Here is a 21,027-nt window from a genome sequence, read left to right on the forward strand (position 1 = left end):
ACGGGCAAGGTGCCAACCGCAGCACCGCTGCTTGTTGAGAGTAAGAGCGATACATGCTTTCACGTCAAAAAGTCGTCATAAATAAGTCTCCAATAACACCAGAAAAAGTCGCCAGATTTGTCGCTAGTCGCTTTTCAGAAATAAAGTTGCTAAGGCGGTCTGAAAACTCGCTAAATATAGCTACAAAGTCGCTAAGTTGGCAACACCGCTGCCATCATCAACATGCGGTGAAGCGGTATAGTCAAAATCTCTATCGTTGGCCAAATTTATATCGTTTCTATCGCCCACCCCTACTTTCTAGTTTTAATTATTGGAAATCGTTGCATTCTGTGTATTTCCATTTTACACCAACAGCCTTTTATGTCTGTTAGAATGATTTCTGAATAGCATCTGAAACCTCATTTATACTATGATGGGATGTTTTCTAGAATGTTCTAAACTGACAGCTGGTATAAACATTTGTTGAATGAAACAGATCGATTTTGGCTGTAAACAGTAGCACCGATCCAGCCCAGTCTCAGCCTATCAGAATCCAAAGGCCAGCTTAACCAAAATTAAGTCCTGTTTATTTCTTCTATGTAAGCTATAGTCGTGTTCTGCCTTTGATCCTTTTGGATGAATATTTATTGTAGCCCATGTTGTGTATTTTTTGCTTGTTTGTGGGTTTTGTCAGATGTTTGAATTGAAGAGTCAGCTCAGTCCTGTGGGGGCCTCCAGTGCCCCTCTGGCTGTTTTTGACTTTTTTGTCCCATCATGGTCTCGGTGCTGTTTCAGAGGCTTTTCTAAGTCAAGAGGGAAACTCCGAATATGTATCGTTTTTAGCATGAACGTGGCCCTAAATTAAATAAATAATAATGATCTCCTCTCACAGCTATTCAGTACAAAAATATCATCACCTCACTTCAAAGATGTATATAGGTTTAAGCCTGTCTTCACCCTGACGGTCGTCATGGTCCCCTCCTTTATTCCTGTGACTTTTCTAACTGTGCTCGTCCCCTGTGCCCAGAGGGTTGTCCAGGTCTCTGCAATAACAATGGACGATGCACCTTGGAGGCCAGCGGATGGCACTGCATCTGCCAGTCGGGATGGAGAGGGGCGGGGTGCCACGTTGCCATGGAAACACTATGTACCGACAGCAAGGACAACGAAGGAGGTGTGTTTGTGTAGATACACTAAAAGTGTGGAGACAGATGGTTAAATGTATGAACAGATTTGTTTGACGGCTGAATGAACACAGGACGAGGAGAATATTAAATGTTAGCGACACAACAATCCAAACGTCCTCCCACGACTACAAAGAGAGACATTAGGAAGAAATGAACAGTGGACAGGTGCTTTAGAAAGTGGTCGGAGATTACTTTGAAAGGCACAGGTGAGTGCGACACCCCCTCAAACCCCCTCCCCACCCACACGCATTAATTTGCAGGGGACCGAGAAAAAATGACACATCAGTTTGTACCATCCAATCACTTCAAGACCTGATAACAACACTGTGTCAGAGTGGGAGAGAGTAAGTACAAAACAGTACTTACTTACTTTGCCTGTGTATGTATGGGTGCTCAAAGTAATGACTGATGATGAATAAATGATGAGGTGGTGGCTGTGCTGCTGCCTGCTGGGCAGACACTCATGTGCTGTGTTCCAGTAAAGTGTAAAGGCTCGGCTGCCTGAACGTCTGAGTGCCTCTAACCTGCACTCTCTCCAGTATTTTTACTTTTTTGTCATTTTTCAAACCTGGTCTCCATTAGTGTTTCGAAAAATGATAAATCAGGATGCGCTTTAAGATGGTTCGACCTTGTGATTGATTAACAAACTTCAGCCTTGCTCTATGCATGCTGCAACTTATTGTGACAGTGCAGTAGAAAGGTGCACCAACACTACTGGGAACTGGATCTTCTGTAGGCATTACATATGTCAGCTAACAGCTGTTTTATCCAGCAACATATGCACTGTGGCAGTGACGCAGCTGGGACTACATTTAATTTGATCACTATGTTAACAGGAAAGATGGAGAGAAATCAGAGGACTGCTTTGTCAGTCAGTGTTTGTTTTTAATGTCCCTGTATGCAGGATGTACACGTGGCTTTTATCAACGATTTTGTTACCTTGCATTCCTCCTTCTGTCTCCTCATCTGACTCCTTACTTGCTCTCCTTATTCCTCCCTTCGACACGTTTAACTCGTCTGACCTAATTTGATCTGTCGGTGTGTTTTAATCTGGACACTACAACAATAAAATTGTTAAAGCCAAACCTCTGAGACAGTAAAAGTTTTAAATATTATTCTAGCCTATCAGCTGACAGTATTTGTCTCTCTCTGCACACATGCTGCATTGGCTGCACGGTGGATCAAAACCTGATCGTATTTTCCTGCATTTATAATTCCACCAGCTTTGACGGACATCACTGGCTAAAGTACAGCCTGAAAATGTGGCAGAGCGTCCACTATGTTTCACTGATGGCTGTAGACACTCGCTGTTGCGCGGCTCCTCCTCCGTACGCATGAGGACAGCACTAAAGCTGAGTGATAAAGGAGCCGCTGTCTGCAGAAAAATTGAAAAGCTTTCAGAAGCACTGGAGACCTGCTGGTTAAGACCACTTCAAAAAATTACAAGGAAGTCTGGCTTTTTAGATGCAAACTATAAAGGGCTCCAGGAACCATACCAGAGTTGATAAAATCATCTAAATGCTGCAGATTTTAAACGTACATTAGTGCATTTCCGTCTACTGGTCACTGAAACCTCTGAAAGACTGAACAAATTGTTTAAGTAGCTGTTGCAGCTAATGCTGCCTTTGTTTCCTGTGAACTGAAACATGTTAAGCTGTTCGTTAGATTTCACATAAATCTTTTAAACGACTGTTTTGCCCAACTCTGTGCTAGCTTTGTGACTGTAGGGCTTGTGCATGTTTCAGATGGCTTGGCTGACTGCATGGATCCAGACTGCTGTCTGCAGCCGTCCTGTCAGAATCAGCTGTACTGCAAAGGGTCACCTGACCCAGGCGAGGTGCTCAGCCAGTCTCCATCTTCAGTGCCTCCTCAACAGGTAAGAAGATCCAGTCAGAAATTGACGGCACAAAATGACGACACCTTTCGGCATCAGATTACCCATTTATTTATTTTGCTTTTCTTAGGCTGCCAGATCTTTCTACCAGCGCATTCACTTTCTAGTTGGGCCTGAATCGACTCACATAATCAATGGTGAAAATCCTTTTAATAAAAGGTAATCATGTCTTCTGTCGTGTTTTCTCTTTTCTCTTTCTCTTACGTTTTAGGGATAAAGCAGCAGCATTGGCATGCACATACAGATGTTCATTTCAAGCCATGAAAACACTGATTTGCTGTAAATGACTGTTGCATATTGCAGACATCTTACTGTAAACTGTTTTTTTGATGACATATTTTATGGGTTCAGCTTTGCAGTAACTGGATTCACCCGTCTTCATCATTCCACACACTGTTATTGAGCAGTTACAATAACCATGCACTCCACCTGCACATCGCCAGGGAAAATCACACATTCATATCTCATGCACTGCTCTTTGAAGCACAGTTGAAATGATCTGTAGTCGTAGGTCAAAGTAGGTTTCATGGATGTCCTTGTTTCCTGTGATTGTTTGACTAATATTCTTTAAGCCTGCAGGTCATGGCGTATCCTATTTTTATTTAGCATAATATGAGAAGTGTTAGTTTAGCTTTGCTTTCTGTAGGCATGAAAATAATAAAACATGTTGGCAAAATCCAAATATAGCGCTCAAGGTCTGCTGTTTTCCCTTGCCAAAAGCCATTCCTGCCCACACCGGCCTCAAAGATAGCATTCATTGAGAGTGATAACAGGGAATGACAGGGGCCAGTCTGCATATACAGAGGCTGAAAAGCAGCTCTACTGAGAGGGAAGAAACATGACAGCAATTGTGTTTGGCAATCTTTCTGCTTTTGTCATATTTTTATGATTTACTGAATATTTCATAAGAGGAGAAGGCCTCAACCTGTAATAAAGTGTCCAGTGTTTCCCTAATGGAATGCACCTGCAAACATAAAAGATTATTTTAGACATGAAAACACTGATATACTGTGTGTGTGCGTCTTTTAAGGATAAGGCTTACAGCCACAGAGATAAAACTCGTGTGATTTCTAATAGGTAGAAATGCTCAACATCTAACAAAAGATGACTCAGATGCAGGGCAGGGAATGGTTTCGGACTAAAACTGTAGGAATATAAGGGTCTTCTGGAAGAAAATGTCTTACCTTCCTTCAGGTAAGGAGCAGCTGTGTCTCAGGTGATAGACTGTGCACACATTATGAGGTCAGTGCTTTGATAGCAGGCAAAGCATGGGTAAAGTACTGGAAAATGTCAGGCATCTGACATCATCTGTGGGCTGCAATAATTTTACCTTTAGATGGCAGATGTCACAAGTTGCCAATTAAATTACATGAAAATAACTGTAAGCTGCAGCTCAAACATTTGTGACCTGGTTGCTAGTAAAGCTAATTGTTAGATTACTGCCTGTAGCTTATTGTCATGGTTTTGTATGTGTTATTGTTATTATGTATGTGTATGTATGCACATGTATGTGCTTATTTATGTGGATTTTATGGAGCTTCAAATGATTGTGGGGGAAAAAATTGGGGGTTTAAGATGATTTTGTTTTTTGCAATTTTATTTGCATATATATATGTGTGTGTGTGTGTGTGTGTGTAAAAGCAGCTCTACACAAGAGCAAGTAAAATGGGATGAAAAAACTAAAACACTGAAATCCACACCAATCCAAGCATGTCTGACATGTTTGTGACTTTATAATGATAAGACAGGAAAACAAAACCTGAAACTGGGAACCGACTGGGAATAACAAGTGAAGCAAGGAGCACGGGGATAAGGGGAGGGAACACAGCTGGAATTAATCAGACACAATGAGACAGGGAGAAAACTGAGCACACTGAAGAGGGCGAGAGACTGTGGGAATAAAACAGGATGTCCGATTACCATGGCAACAAAGACCAAGACATGCAGGCTTGACACTTGGACTGGGAAAAAATAGATATGGGAACATGACTGACTGGTGAGAGAGGGAACACTGAACACGGGAACAAGAGACGAGGCTGACAAAACCCGGCAGAGGCATGTGGTTCTTTTTTCCACAATAACCACATAGTAACAGAAACACATAAACACTGATGCAAACGACAACATGTACTGTAAGTACCGTGGTGACATCAGCATTACTCAGAGGTTCCTCCGTTGTCGTTTTTTAAGTTACCCCTCAGTGGACTCTGCAGCTCGATCACAATGAGTAACATTGCAAAGCTAAGGTGAGCTGTAAGTGTTTCCATCTCTTAACCTCCTAGGACGCAGGTGTCGAACTCCAGGCCTCAAGGGCCGGTGTCCTGCAGGCTTTAGACGTGTCCTTGATCCATCACAGCTGATTTAAAGGCTAAATGACCTCCTGAGGTTCTCCAGAGGCCTGGTAATGAACTAATCATTTGATTCAGGTGTGCTGACCCAGGGTGAGATCTAAAACCTGCAGGACACCGGCCCTCAAGGCCTGGAGTTCGACGCCCCTGTCCTAGTACCTGGCGTCCACATATGTGCACATCACATTTTGGGTTATTTAGACCAAAATACTGAATTTTGCTCTACAAGGGCCTGACATCCACTTACGAGGACATTATACTGCTACTGTTCTGTCAAAATTTAAAACAAATATGCTCATATGTGGCTCTCATTTTTCTTAAAAACAAAAATAAGGCAAAAAAAATCTGGTAATTCTTTGTTTTTACATTCATCGGGCCCCAACATGTCCAAATATCAAAGAGAAATGAATGTTCATGCAGTGGAAGAGTTCAGGTCTTAGGAGGTTAAGACAGTTTTCCAGCTCAGCCACAGGGACTCAGGGAAACTTCAGTTCTTGATGGGCTTATTTACATATCATAACTATTTGCCATGAAACATTTTGTAATGTTTTAAGTGAATCTTGCAGGCAGTGTGAGTAAACGAGCTCTCTCTGCTCTCTTCTCTCTTTTTAGCTTGGTGTCGATAATTCGAGGTCAGGTCCTGACAGCCGATGGAACACCTCTGATTGGAGTCAACGTGACATTTGTTCACTATCCTGAGCACGGATACACTATAACACGCAAGGATGGCATGTGTGTACTCATTCATTATTAATATTTTCATACACCTTTTACACAAACATTGTGCCTTTTCCAAAAATGTCTCCTCTCAGCAGTGGTTTAAAACAGATGTTAATCATCGTCTGTTCACTAAATAAACCTGATGAGCAGGGTGGTAAACAGGGAGGTTTCCACCAACAACTAAAATAAAACCATTTTCTTATCAATGATCTGTGTGTGAAACATCCTGAATGTTAAAGTGGATGTAGCTCCATGTAAATGTGAAAATGCCATAAACCTGCATTCTTTCAAATGCCCAGCACGGGGGTATTCTGAGTAACCCCCTCACAATCAGGGGTGCACACCGTGTTTTCACATCCCTTAGCCTAAACCTAACCGTCACCTAATTATAACCCTGACATTAAAAAACACCTTTAATCTTATGGGGACTGGGATTTTGTCCCCATAACAGTGTTGGTCCCCACAAGCATAGTAAACTTCCTATCTTTGGTCCCCACAAAGATATGTAAACAAACACAATGGACAGCAAACAACGGGAGAATGATATCTATATTGTGCTCTTACATTCCCACCTCAGCTCTACTTATTCATTATTAATATTTTCATACACAAACATTGTGCCTTTTCCAAAAATGTCTCCTCTCAGCAGTGGTTTAAAACAGATGTTCTGCATCGTCTGTTCACTAAATAAACTTGATGAGCAGGGTAGTAAACAGGGCTCCTCCATGGAGGTTTCCACCAACAACTAAAATAAAACCATTTTCTTATCAATGATCTGCATGTGTGTGAAACATATCCTGAATGTGAAAGTGGATGTAGCTCCATGTAAATGTGAAAATGCCATAAACCTGCATTCTTTCAAATGCCCAGCAGGGGGAGGGTTCTCCTGAGTAACCCCCTCACAATCAGACACACACACACGCGTGCACACCGTGTTTTCACATCCCTTAACCTAAACCTAACTGTCACCTAATTATAACCCTGACATTAAAAAACACCTTTAACTTGTGGGGACAACATAACAGTGTTGGTCCCCACAAGCATAGTAAACTTCCTATCTTTGGTCCCCACAAAGATATGTAAACAAACACAATGGACAGCGAACAACGGGAGAACGATATCTATATTGTGCTCTTACATTCCCACCTCAGCTCACCCAGCTTCTTTATTCTCACGTGTGAACGTGAGGGGAAGACACTTTTTAAAATGCGCTGGATTCACAGCGACGTAATCAGTCACTGTTGAACACACACACCTGCACACAAACAAACGTGCTCACACACTCCAACTGTAGGTATGTAATGCACACAGTATATAGACACAATATGCACATCAGCACATTCACAGAATTTAATGAGCCAATTACACCGTCACAAATGAAAGTTAAAGAGTCAGGTCTTTGTCCTGCTGAAGTCTGCAAATCCACTCTTATACTCAGTGAATTAAGAGGCTTTCCTTATTAAAGCTTGTATAATTCACACGTCTTGTTTCCCAGCACTTACTGTACACATTTGTTTGACGATGATGTGCTGACAGGTTTGATCTCCTGGCCAATGGCGGGGCATCCCTAACACTGAGCTTTGAGCGTGCTCCCTTCCTCACTCAGTACAGAACTGTCTGGGTGCCGTGGAACGTCTTCTACGTGATGGACACGCTGGTGATGAAGAAGGTGAACGACTGTTGACACTGCACTAAATATGCAGATACTACCTTTGTTTCATTTACTCTTTCTACCACAGATTTATTCGGGTTAAATGAATAATTGAATCACTGCTGTGACTGCTGAGCTCACCTTTGCATATTCAGTGACCGACACATGTCACGTCTGGCTGTTTCAGGAGGAAAATGACATTCCCAGCTGTGACCTGAGTGGTTTCATCAGACCGAGTCCTGTCATTGTTGCTTCTCCTCTGTCTACATTTTACAGAAGCTCACCTGAAGATGGCCCCATCATACCTGAAACACAGGTAATAAATCAATCAGAGGACTTTAATGGGAGCTAAGACACTTTGAGTATGATCTCTCTGTCTGTGAATCATTTTGCAATGTAAAAATAATGTAACACTTTGCGCTAGCTAACTGTGTTATACTTGGCGAACTTAAATCTTTAAGTTGAGCAAATTAAAACATACATATGTGTTTTGAAATTCAATTCAATTCAATTCAATTTTATTTATATAGCGCCAAATCACAACAAAAGTCGCCTCAAGGCGCTTCATAAATTCAATTCTGGATTTAAGCCAATACAGGAGAAATCTGCTCTCTCTTTCTAGTCCCTGTCAGGACTCTTGCTGTAGCATTTTGGATTAACTGAAAGCTTTTCAGGGAGTTTTTTGGACATCCTGATAATAATGAATTGCAGTCGTCCAGCCTGGAAGTAATAAATGCATGAACTAGTTTTTCAGCGTCACTCTGAGACAGGATATTACTAATTTTAGAGATGTTGCACAAATGAAGGAACGCAGTCTTACATATTTGTTTAATATGTGCGTTGAAGGACATGTCCTGGTCAAAAATGACTCCAAGGTTCCTCACAGTGTTACTGGAGGCCAAGGTAATGCCATTCAGAGTAAGAATCTGGTTAGATACCATATTTCTAAGCTTTTCAGGGCCGAGTACAATAACCTCAGTTTGATCTGAATTAAGAAGCAGAAAGTTAGCGGCCATCCAGGTCTTTATGTCTTTAAGACATTCCTGCAGTTTAACTCATTGGTGTGTGTTATCTGGCTTCATGGATAGATAGAGCTGGGTGTCATCTGCATAGCAGTGAAAATGTATGCTATGTCTTCTAATGATGCTGCCTAAGGGAAGCATGTATAATGTAAACAGAATCGGTCCTAGCACTGAACACTGTCTGTAATGTTTGTGTCCAAGATGCTGAATATGGGGACTATTGAATCTGACACTAACTCCCAGGCCTGGGGCTCTCTCTCAAGCACCTGGTTGCCAGGCTATAGCCCATATTCCAAAGAGGAGACATGGGTCTGGCCCACCTGTAGACCCAACACCTGCACAAAGTGACGTAGGGGTCGCATGCAGTGACCACGGCGTGATGATTGGGACATGGAAAGTCACCTCTCTGGAGGAAAAGGAAACTGAGCTAGTGTGTAAGGTTGATAGACACATACTAGATAGAGATGGGCTCAACTCCACAACAGCAGAGAGGAAGTCTCAGTCTGGAGTTTCCACAGTAAGGAGCAGGGGGCTGACTTGGGTGTCTTTATATCCCCTCATCTTGCTGCCTAGTTTTCCCAGGGGCCGAGACCCCTCGGACTTTTTTTGGATTTTGCTTTTTCTTCAGCAAAATCCCAAAATGTAAGCTAACAATCCATCCATCTTCTTCCGCTTATCCGGGGCCGGGTCGCAGGGGCAGCAGCCCAAGCAGAGAAGCCCAGACCTCCCTCTCCCCAGCCACCTTCTCCAGCTTGTCCGGTGGAACTCCAAGGCGTTCCCAGGCCAGCCAAAAGATATAATCCCTCCAGCGTGTCCTCGGTCTGCCCCGGGGCCTCCTCCCGGTGGGACATGCACCTCACACCTAACCCAGGAGGTGCCCAGGAGGCATCTTTATCAGATGCCTGAACCACCTCAATTGGCTCCTTTTCCTGTATAGGAGCAGCGGCTCTACTCTGAGCCCCTCCCGGATGGCCGAACTTCTCACCCTATCTCTAAGGGAGAGGCCAGCCACCCTTCGGAGGAAGCTCATTTCCGCCGCTTGTATCTGCAATCTCGTTCTTTCAGTCACTACCCACAGCTCGTGGCCATAGGTGAGGGTAGGGACGTAGATCGACCGGTAAATTGAGAGCTTCGCTTTTACACTCAGCTCTCTCTTCACCACGATGGACCGGTGCAGCACCAATCCGCCTGTCGATCTCCGGCTCCCTGAGATACTTAAACTCAACCACTTGGGGCAGGAACTTGTCCCTGACTTGGAGTGGGCACTCCCCCCGTTTCCAGCTGAGTACCATAGCCTCAGATTTGACGGTGTTGATTCTCATTCCCGCTGCTTCACACTCACCTGCAAACCGGTCCAGTGCGAGCTGGAGGCCATCACCTGATGAAGCCAACAGAACCACATCATCTGCAAAAAGCAGAGATGAGATTCTGAGGCCACTGAAGTGAAAGACCTCCGCCACTTGGCTATGCCTAGAAATCCTGTCCTTAAAAATATGAACAGAATCTGTGGGCAGCCCTGGCGGAGCCCATCACCCACTGCAAACGAGTCCGACTTATTGCCGGCTATACGGACCAAGCTCTTGCAACGGTTGTATAGGGATCGAATGGCCCGTAGCAATGGGCCAGACACCCCATACTCCCGAAGCACCTCCCACAGGACCCCCCGAGGGACGAAGGGCCAAACGCCTTCTCCAAGTCCACAAAACACATGCAGACTGGTTGGGCAAACTCCCATGCACCCTCAAGTATCCTTGAGAGGATGAAGAGCTGGTCCAGTGTTCAACAACCAGGACGAAAACCCCATTGTTCCTCCTGCATCTGAGGTTCGACTAACTGACGCGCTCTCCTTTCCAGCACAAGTTAAGGAAATTACTTAATCTGCGCCACACTCAAAGGGTTTGAGCGCTCGGATGGAAATGACATAGGGCATGGGTTCTGAGAAGACAAAGGGTAGAATAACAGCAAGAGGTGAAAGTAATGGGGCCAGAGTCAGAGAAAACAACAGAGGCACATAGTGAAGGAAAAAATAAATAAATAACACTTTCACAGAAAAAATGTAAACATGATGATTTAAACATGAAGTGGTGAAAAGCCTGGCTTGATTTGGAAAACAATATAAAGCTTGTCTTATGAATATGTAGCGACTATAATAGCAGCCTGTCGTTAAAAGAAACAACTATAAGGAAGGCGAGTGTTTGTAGAGCACACTATTCCAACACTGCTGCTCATAAGGACACATTTCTAAATCGTTCAGCGTGTAAACTCCACCCACCTCGTTGATTTCACAGATTTCCATTAGCAACTATGAGGAATAAAGCTTCTAAATGAATTCAGCTACTCCACTTTAAGATTAATGTAACACTTTACAAGAAGACAGGCTGCAGCTGAAAATGAACCTACATAACATCCACTGTCACGGAGCACAGTCAGGAAAACATTTGTAATCACAGAACATGAAGACAAACGAAGCAGGTGATTATAAACTGCAAGCTTTCAGAAAGTAAAAGCACTGGTGACTGCCAGGATTTTAAATGATTATTTCATTTATTAAGGAAAGCAAACTGTCACTCTCTGCAGCGACTGCAATCTTTGCTGTAAATGGCAAATAATTGTTCACACTGATGTGGAGGAAGTCTGACCCTTCTTTGCAGAACTGTTTCAATTCAGCCACACAGATGCTTCAGCATGAGCTTAAACTAAGACCAGAAACGTCCCTTTTTTTGAAGCATTCAGAGGTGGACGTGCTGGTGATCTTCATCCTACTGTGTTATCCAAGTGTGCTTCAGCCTCAGGGCATCATATCGTATGAAACAGTCCACAGAAGACGTCAAACAGATGACAGAACTTTTATATTCTTACAGCTGTGAATGAGTTTTTATTTAAGCAGTATGTGTTTGTCCATATAAGAAACAAAGCCAGTGTCTTTGCACATATATAGGACAGCACATCTATCTGTGTGGACACGTGTGCGTGCGTGTGTGTGCGTGTGTGTGCGTGTGCGTGCACACGTTCGAGTGTAGATCAAAAGCAAGCAAATGGAAAACTGCTCCTTAGCTTTTGGTGGAGCTGGCTCCATTAGAGGGAGGGCAGTGAAAAGGGCGGCCTTAAAGGGATGAAATGGATCTGTAATGAATGCTAAATGCCAGCTAATGAAAAGGCAATAGTGCAGCTGAGAAGTATAACACTCCAAATGGAGTATTCCCTCAGGACTTTTTTTCAACGTAGTCTCAATCAGTTCTTCTCCCTCTCCCTTTTCAGAAGTCTTCTCAGCTTCTGTTGCTTGTAGATCATTTACCTCACATTGCTAGGATAGGAATCCTTTTTGTCTCATTTGGAGTTTAATTGTGTATCTTTTTAAATGTTTATTGACAGACCCCTGAAATGCTGTAGTTTAGACCTTAAAAGTACAAACATTGAGACAGACAAACTCGTACCTCTAGATTTGTGGAAGTAAACTGGAGCAGGTGGAAGAATCACAAGCAAATCAGGAACATGCAGTCTCTGCTGTGTGACTGGAAACTCAGTCTTCTTTTCTATTGTTTTGTATTCAATAACTTCTTTTGGTTCTAACTCCATGGCAGTCATTAGTAGGGATGGGTACCGGTATCTGGTGCCATGATGGCACCGGTTCTGACATAAACGGTAGTAACCAGACTGAAAAGCAGCGCAAATTTTGGTGCTTTATTTCGGTGCTTTTTTCCCCCTGAGCTGTGATACACTTTAGATTCCAGCCAATCATTTTACATTTCCGAGGATAGTAGGCGGGTCCAGGTACGTACGTTCTTTTAGAGCAGAGCTACAGATTAAAAATGCCCAAGGCGAAGCGGTCAAAGTCTGGCTGTACTTCACAGCAAAAGATGCAAACTCAGCAGCCTGCAACAAGTGCTTTAAGCTGATACTGTGATGCTGTCAAAGGAGGTAACACCTCAAATCTGATGAAACACCTGGCGACGCATAGCGTTTTTTTAAAAGCCGAGAAATGCGCCGTATTTGATAGCTTGCTGCGAGACCTCACACCGAGCACATCTACTGCGGGTGTGGTGCCTGTTATCGGACCGGAGTTAGAAACATCCCCCAAAAACCCGAAGAGGAGAGTCCTGGCCCCTAGCCCTGCCAGTGTAGCAGAAATGATGAGGATGATGATGCAGCAGCAGCCGTTCTTCTCTGCGTGAGTAGCTTAATGTTGTTCGTGTGTAATTTACGTTGAGTAGGCTAACCACGTTATTACATTAATGCACGTAAGGTGAACTAGCAAACATCATCATAGCTACATGCGGCTGTCTTCTTGTTTGATGGCAGATACTCCCTTCACCCTGGCCAAAAAGGCTAAAATGACCAAAGAAAAAGTGGAAAACAGTTAAACATGAGAGGTTTTTGGACAAAGTTTGTGTTTTTCCATTGTTTAAGCACTGCTTCCAGCCAAGAGTGATACCATATATGCCCCATAGCTGCAGAAAAGGCTAACATTGTTATCTTTTTACAAAAAAACAGCTAAACATGAGAGGTTTTTGGACCAATTTTGTGTTCTCCATTCTTTAAGCACCGTTTAAGCACCGGCACCGTTTCAAAAGTACCGGTTTGGCACCAGCATCGGATAAAACCTAAACGATACCCATCCCTAGTCATTAGGCACTAGGCAGAGCTTTGCAGGGGGGCAATGTCAAAAACTTTAGGACCAACTCCTGTGACTTGCTCGTATTTTTGGTTCTGGGAAAAGAACCATAAAAATCCAAAACCTTATCAGATTTAAATGTGGCTGATCGTCTTCGATGGCATGTCCAGACAGCTTCCAGCTGCTATTTTTAATCTAGCTCTCTAATTTGTGACTGCTTACACTTCTGCATTGCATTTGCACCACAAACATCAGTTTCTCTTCACAATCAAAATGTGATTCAACTGCAGACTTTCATCTTTATTTATGTTTAACAAAAGTCTCACATTAACTCAGTGTTCTCAAACGTTTCACATCATCCTCACATGACAGGAAGAAAGATTTTCACGCCTCATCTAAACAATGACAGAAAAGCCGAGCTGCAACTTTATTTGGATGATAAACTCATTCACGATGAATCCTTCAGCAATTTCTGTTTGAAACAAACATCTTTCATTTCAAACAGCTCTTTGTAGCTTTTGTCGCTGCACTGCTTCATGAGTCTGAACGTGAACGTTGCCAAACATGGAATAAAGTTCAGTGTTAGTCTTATAAAACTTGTGAACAGAGATGAAAAATATATAACTTAGTGAGTTTTTGACTGCAGAGCTCTGGCGGGGCGTGGTCTGCGGCGTGGCGGTGGGGGAGGCGGGCGCACCTGAGCGGCCTCTGCAATCACGCCTCGCCAGCTTAAAACAGAACGACCTGGGTCCTGTCGTTGCTGTTGGTATGTGTAGCTGGAAAGCTGCAGGCGAGTGTAGGTCGACAGACGCAATAAAGAAGAGTAGTGAAAAGTGCGAACACATGGTCGGGTCTCTCGTGCCCCAGTCCTGGGTTTCAGCATCACTGCAAACGATGCGCGACAGACCCGTTCGCACTTTTCAGTACACTTCTTTATTGCAGCTGTCGACGTACACACGCCTGCAGCTTTTCAGCAGATGCGCATATTATTAACGTAACTGCTGCAAATGTCTTCTTTCCGCCATAGAAGTGATTCTGATGGTAAACAGTAGTTCTGCCAGGTAACCTGCACCCCACCTGTCAGAGCTCTGCACCCCAGCAGTGGGGCATGCCATGCTGTTTGAGAACAGCGTGCATTAACTGTTCATTAATAATGGAATTTTTATACATAATCTCATATTGAGAATCTCCAAGGTAAATGGACAGTTCACTGACAAGCAGCGGCGTGCCCAGGTAACATTAACAGATAAAATATCTGGAACTGATTCAGTGTGTTAAACGTTTATTTAGTAGCTGCTCGCTCCCAGTTTGAGGTCCAAATGTACGTTGATGCAAGTGAAAGAGGATTTGCAGAATTGTTTCTTGGGTTTCTAAATTAAACGTTCGCAACATAAAACCTAGTGGAGAACAACAAAGTCTAAAACAGAGGCTTTATAGCAAGGTGCAAACCACTGGTTACACTCAAGAACAAAAAGACAAGATTAGATTTTGCCAGAAAACAACTGAAAGACTTTGACAGAAAAATGTTTGGACTGATGAAACCAAGCTGAACCTGTACAAGGATGTTAGGAAGAAAAAATGAATAAATAAAGAACATGAAGAAAGTGAAGGGAGCAGAATTATGGCATGAATATGCAAGGCTGTCAATTGTACTGGGCTATTACGTTGCATGCACACTGGGACTGTGATTGTTGGTTCTGGTTGCCTGGGTGAAGCTCTAGCAGCTCATATGTCAATCAGTGGATTGACATATGAGACATATTGACATATGCCCTCAGCTGCAGGGGACGGGTAAAGCAGTGGGTTCAGTGGACAATGCCAGGGAAGGCTGGCCAACACAGCTGATGTCATCACTCTAACCACATCTACACTATTTCAAAGGGACAGAGGAGACAGGTGGTCTGAAGAAGGAGTAAAAGAGGCTATCTCTTCTCACTGTGGACAGCCATCGTTGGACACACAGTTGGCTCACTTTGGCTATCAGAAAGGTCACAGAAGTATCGTTATGATTATGTCTTTGTGCGTGAGATCCACCTTTGGCGATCGACCGTATTGAAGCTTCATTTATTTTTATAGTTCTAGGTAAACTGAATAGCATTTCATTTACAGCAGTTGCATTAGTACACACTTTTCTGGTCATTCACACATCCATCCATCCGCTTCCGCTTATCCTTTTCTGGAGCCTATCCCAGCTGTCATAGGGCGAGAGGTGGGGTACACCCTGGACAGGTCGCCAGTCTGTCGCAGGGCCAACACACAGAGACAGACAACCATTCACACTCACATTCATTCGCACATTCACACCTAATGGCAATTTGGATTATCCAATTAACCTATCCCCACAAGCTGCATGTCTTTGGACGGTGGGAGGAAGCCGGAGTACCCGGAGGGAACCCACGCAAACACGGGGAGAACATGCAAACTCCACACAGAAAGACCCTGATGGTGGAATTGAACTCAGGACCTTCTTGCCATGCGGCAACAGTGCTAACCACCGTGCCACCGTGCTGCCCTATGTCATTCACACATATAAATGAAAATAAATCTAGCTTGTCCAGTACTGTGAACCACTTAGAGTTGGAAAATAGATTGAAATAGAGTTTTTAAATACAGCGTCTTGTAATCGGAAGGTTGTCGCTTCAAGTCCGGGCTCCAACGGTCTCGGTCGTTGTGTCCTTGGGCAAGACACTTCACCCGCTGCCTACTGGTGGTGGTCAGAGGGCTCGGTGGCGCCAGTGTCCGTCAGCCTCGCCTCTGTCAGTGCGCCCCAGGGTGGCTGTGGCTACAATGTAGCTGCCATCACCAGTGTGTGAATGTGTGTGTGAATGTGTGGATGACTGAATGTAGTGCTAAAGTGCTTTGGGGTCCATAGGGACTAAGTAAAGTCAAATCCAGGCCATTTACCATTTGGATCCGTGGGTGCTGATGTGTCTGGTGTGTTTCGTTTCCTTCTGCAGGTTCTACAAGAACAGACATCAATACCTGGCAGTGATCTAAACCTGATCTACCTGAGCTCCAGAGCAGCAGGATATAAACCAGTGCTGAAAGTCACCATGACGCAGACATCAATACCTTTCAATTTGATGAAGGTGTGATAAGTGATATTTCCCAGCATTTCAAGTTACAGCTAAGACAAATGCCTACCGTTATTGTTTTCTGTGAATTAATCAGTATCATGAAGTTAACCCTTTCCTGTCAATCCAGGTTCACCTGATGGTGGCAGTGGTGGGCCGCCTCTTCCAAAAATGGTTCCCTGCACAACCAAATCTGTCATACACATTCATCTGGGACAAGACAGATGCCTATGGCCAGCGTGTCTATGGATTATCAGAGGCAGTCGGTAAGTTTGTACAAATAGAAAACACAGGCGGTTTTGGGCATTTGCTATAAGGGTTGGTAAAAATCCTCAGCATCACATATGTGTCACTGCCACTCTGCATGAAACAGCATTAGTTTAATCACGTTTGCAGACACTTTTCTAACAATCTCATCTTTTTCTTTAGTCTGCCTGAAAATCTTCCTTGAATTGTTTATCTGAAGTTGTTAATTTGTTAGTTTCTTAAACGTGTTTTGAAACTTACAACATGTAATATTCTCTTTTCACTCATAAATGCAGAGGCTTGTTTTTTCCCATCATCTAATGCGGTGTGTCCAAAGCACCAAAACTTTTCATTTTTAAAAACATTTTTTTTAAATGTTACTGTTTTACTTTTCTGAGTTAAGGACCAACAACAACAGCGACATCAACAAGGAGCTCTTTCTATGAGAACTTGAAGTTCCACCTGTTGCTCAGGGGACAAACTAAATGGCCATACGAACTCCTCCATGTTAAATATAAATCCAGATGCCATCGTTGCCTTCGCTGTCTCACCTGGACCGTGGTACTGACACTCACTAGTCTCCAGTAGAGCTGGGCGATGGAACGATAACGATATGTATTGCGAAATAACTTTTTCTCGATAGAAAAATTTAACTATTGCGATAGGCCTCACCGTTCTTGTCCTCTTAAAAAAAAAAAATGAACAGCCAATCCAAATTAAGTAGCGCAGAGCCGAACCAATCACAGCCGCAGCGTCACGTCAGGTGACTTGTGACGTATAGCACAAGTGCCAAGCTGCACAAGTGTATTTGTTTGGGAAGCAGCCAGCCGCCGTGACGCCCGGGTAATGGAGGAAATGAGTGTGCCGACTAGAGAAAAATCAACCGAGAGCGTGACTGAAGGTTACCGAAGAGAAAACAGATGATGGTTCCAATGCCGGAGAGATTGTCGAGCAGAAGAGCCACAGAAGTTCTGTAGCGTGAAGGTATTTCGGCTATTTCAAGTCTGACAAAAAACAGAGTAGTGCGACTGTAAATTGTGCTGAAAGCAAGTCTGGAAATACAATAAAGCGGTGCATGCTCAGTCTCTGACTGGAAGCGCTAATTTGTCATTCGGCTTTTGTCAGACTAAAGTAACTGTTAAACTGTTTGAAAAGCTCAGCTATACAACAAGGAGAGATCGAGAATTTCCTTTTCCTTTTTTTTCCTTTGATGTTGACAAAAGTTAGTCAATTTTGTTCTTCTGTAAAACAAACTAAGATTTATTTTTAGAATTAATATTTTGTTTCTAAGTGGAATTGACAATTTAGTAGTTTTGTTTGTTCTGTTTTGAAACTTAAACGCTTTAGCGGCTGCCTTTTGTGTAGTTTGCAATATTTGCCTTTATTTATCTGAAAAGGTCTCATGTTCCTTAAGTACATCTACCCTGTTGAACTTATTATGGGAAATAAATATTTAAATCAAAACAAGCTGCTGATTATTTCACATTTTACTTGTGAGCATTTAAATCTTACAAATATAGTTATTTGGCTTATATCGTGATATATATCGTTATCACCTGAAATAAAAAAAACATATCGTGATATGAAAAAATCTTATATCGCCCAGCTCCAGTCTCCAGCCTCCTTCCTTCTGCTAAGTGTACAGTCTCAGGACGTGTGGTCAGGAGCTTCCTCGTCTTAGATGTCAGTGGCTTCCATCGCCTCCTTTGGCCAGCTTATTATCCCAGCAGGGTACCTGATCACGGGCAGGGCATAGATGTTGATGGCCCGGATCTTGTTCTTCTCATTCAGCTGACTCCTCAGGACTTGCCTGACCCTCTGCAGGTACTTGGTGGTTGTAGCTTTCCCAGCGTCTCTTCATGGTTCCCATTTGCTCGTGGGATCCCCGGGTACTTGTAGCTGTCCTCGATGTCTGCAATGTTGACATCTGGGAGTTCGATCCCCTCGGTTCTGACTACCTGACTACTACACTTCTCCAGTCCGAATGACATTACCGTGTTGTTGCTGTATATCAGTGAATCAATGTCTCGTTCATGCCTGGCATACAGCTTGATGCCATCCATGTAGAGGAGATGTTACTAGTTGTTTCCCTGTGCTCATCCTATGCATGTAACCCCTTCTGCTGGGATTACTTGCGTAGCAGCAACAACAGTGCCCTATTTTCATCTCTTGCCCACTTATGCTATCTTGTTCCAGTAGCCCGTTTCTCATCAGTATGTCCTGTTTCCTCAACAACTGATGCACCTTGTTAATCAACGTCTTAGTCGGTATAGCTTCATTTTTATGTCTTTCACTCATGTCCAAGGTAGGCTTGGTTAGCATCGGGGGGGGCTTGTCTTGCCTAGAGCCGCTTACTGGATACAGACGGGAGTCGAACCAACTCTAATCACTAGACACATCTTTTGATTTAATGGTTTTTCTTTATTAAAAATTGATGTATAACTCTAAATATGTCTCATATTTTAGCTTTAACTCTTTGCTTTGTTGACAAACCCTCGGCCTTCTGTCAACGAGCTTCACGATGTAGTCTCTTGAAATGGTTTCACTTCACAGGTGTGCCTGTCAGGGTTCATTGGGGGAGTTTCTTGCCTTCTAAATGGAGTTGGGGCCATCAGTTGTGTTGTGCAGCAGTCAGGTTGGTGCACAGCTGACAGCTCTATTTGACAACTGTTATAATTCACATTATGGCGAGAACCAATCAGCTGAGTAAAGAGAAACAACAGCCCATCATGACGTTAAGGACTGAAGGTCGGTCCGTCTGGAAAATGGCTAAAATCAAGCGCTTTACACTACATTCAGTCATCCACACATTCACACACTGGTGATGGCAGCTACATTATTATGTTCAAATAGCTGCTAAGAAACCACTACTGAGGAAAAGCAACACGCAGAAGAGATTTATTTGGGCCCAGAAACACAAGGAGTGGACATTAGACCATCTGTGCTTTGGTCTGATGAGTCCACATTTCAGAGCTTTGGTGCCACCTGCCGTGTCTTTGGGCAGAATAAACGAACTGATGGCCTCTACATGCATGGTTCTCACTGTGAAGCATGGAGGAGGAGGTGCGATGGTGTGGGGGGGCTTTGCTGATGACACTGTTGGTGATTTATGTGGCCTGGCCTCCACAGTCGCCTGACCTTAACCCAACTGAGATGGTTTGGGATGAGCTGGACCGCAGAGTGAAGGCGAACAGGCCAACAGGTGCTCAGCATCAACTCCTTGACGACTGTTGGAAACCAACAAGTGACGACCTCATGAAGCTCATGGAGAGGATGCCAGGAGTGAGCAAAGCAGGAATCGAAGCAAAGGATGGATAGTTGGAAGAATCTAAAATATAAAACATGTTTTTTTGTTTACTACATAATCATGAATGTGTTCATTCATCGTTTTGATGCCTTCAGTGGGAATCTACAATCAAATAGAAAATCAAGAAAAACTTTAGATGAGAGGCTGTGTCCAAACTTTTGACTGATAGTGTATCTGATATGTTTTCCGAAAGAGACGCAGGCGCAGGCCAGGGTATTCCTTTAAGCGAAGAACAGTGTGTTTATTCACAGTGAACACAATCACCAAGTGGCTATATACAACGTGCAGGGGAAACGGGTCCGGGTCGCCAGGGTCCGTGGGAAACAGGGTTAGGGGAAAAGGTGCTCCACACTTTCTGTACAAAAGCTCCTCCTCAGTCACTCCTCTCAGAATCCGGTTCCAAAAACGATCTAAACACAAAAGGTCGGGTTAGCGGGATAATAACAAAGGGCTTTCAAGACACAGGTTGGCAGATACACAAGTTTGACTGACGCTGACAGCTCAACGATCCAGCCAAGACTAGTGCAGACTCGCCATCTTAAGTAGTGCAGTAATCAGCTGGGACCAGCGGGCGGTGCGGTGATGAGAGCAGGTGTGTGGGCCAGCAGCGGGAGCCCGCAATGAGCGTCGCCGCGGCGAGAGAGAGAGCGAGCGAGAGAGCAAACAAACCACAAACATATTGCCTAATAGAGGGTCGACCAGCGGGGCACAGGGACCATGACAGTATCTGAATATACTGAAAGCTGATGTTACAGAGGCTCTGGCACCAGTCGTGTATTTCAAATGTGCAATATCACAGCACGTGATGGTGCTGAGGAAGCAGCACTAAAAAGCTTTCTATACATACTCAGCTGTAGTGGCTAATAGTGTGTGTGTGTGTGTGTGTGTGTGTGTGTGTGTGTGTGTGTGTGTGTGTGTGTGTGTGTGTAAATGAAGGCTCTCGGTGAACTGACATCAGCAGTCACTGCATGTTGCAAAAGCAAACAA

General features: G+C 43.7%; 1 protein-coding gene across 8 annotated transcripts in view; it reads left to right on the forward strand.

Moving 5' to 3' along the window:
• tenm3 (teneurin transmembrane protein 3) overlaps window positions 1-21,027 on the forward strand; it is a 388,426-nt gene that overhangs the window by 317,190 nt on the left and 50,209 nt on the right. For all 8 annotated transcript variants that reach the window (XM_087845866.1, XM_087845865.1, XM_087845867.1 and 5 more), the window contains 8 exons: window positions 1,007-1,153; window positions 2,912-3,042; window positions 3,131-3,219; window positions 6,021-6,140; window positions 7,665-7,797; window positions 7,967-8,095; window positions 16,371-16,502; window positions 16,618-16,753. In XM_087845866.1, coding sequence (XP_087701992.1) covers window positions 1,007-1,153; window positions 2,912-3,042; window positions 3,131-3,219; window positions 6,021-6,140; window positions 7,665-7,797; window positions 7,967-8,095; window positions 16,371-16,502; window positions 16,618-16,753 — 1,017 coding nt within the window. The remainder of the gene's footprint in view (window positions 1-1,006; window positions 1,154-2,911; window positions 3,043-3,130; window positions 3,220-6,020; window positions 6,141-7,664; window positions 7,798-7,966; window positions 8,096-16,370; window positions 16,503-16,617; window positions 16,754-21,027) is intronic.

The sequence above is a fragment of the Neolamprologus brichardi genome, chromosome 9, assembly GCF_056152115.1.
Source record: "Neolamprologus brichardi isolate AB-2024 chromosome 9, ASM5615211v1, whole genome shotgun sequence".
NCBI classification, from domain to species: Eukaryota; Metazoa; Chordata; class Actinopteri; order Cichliformes; family Cichlidae; genus Neolamprologus; species Neolamprologus brichardi.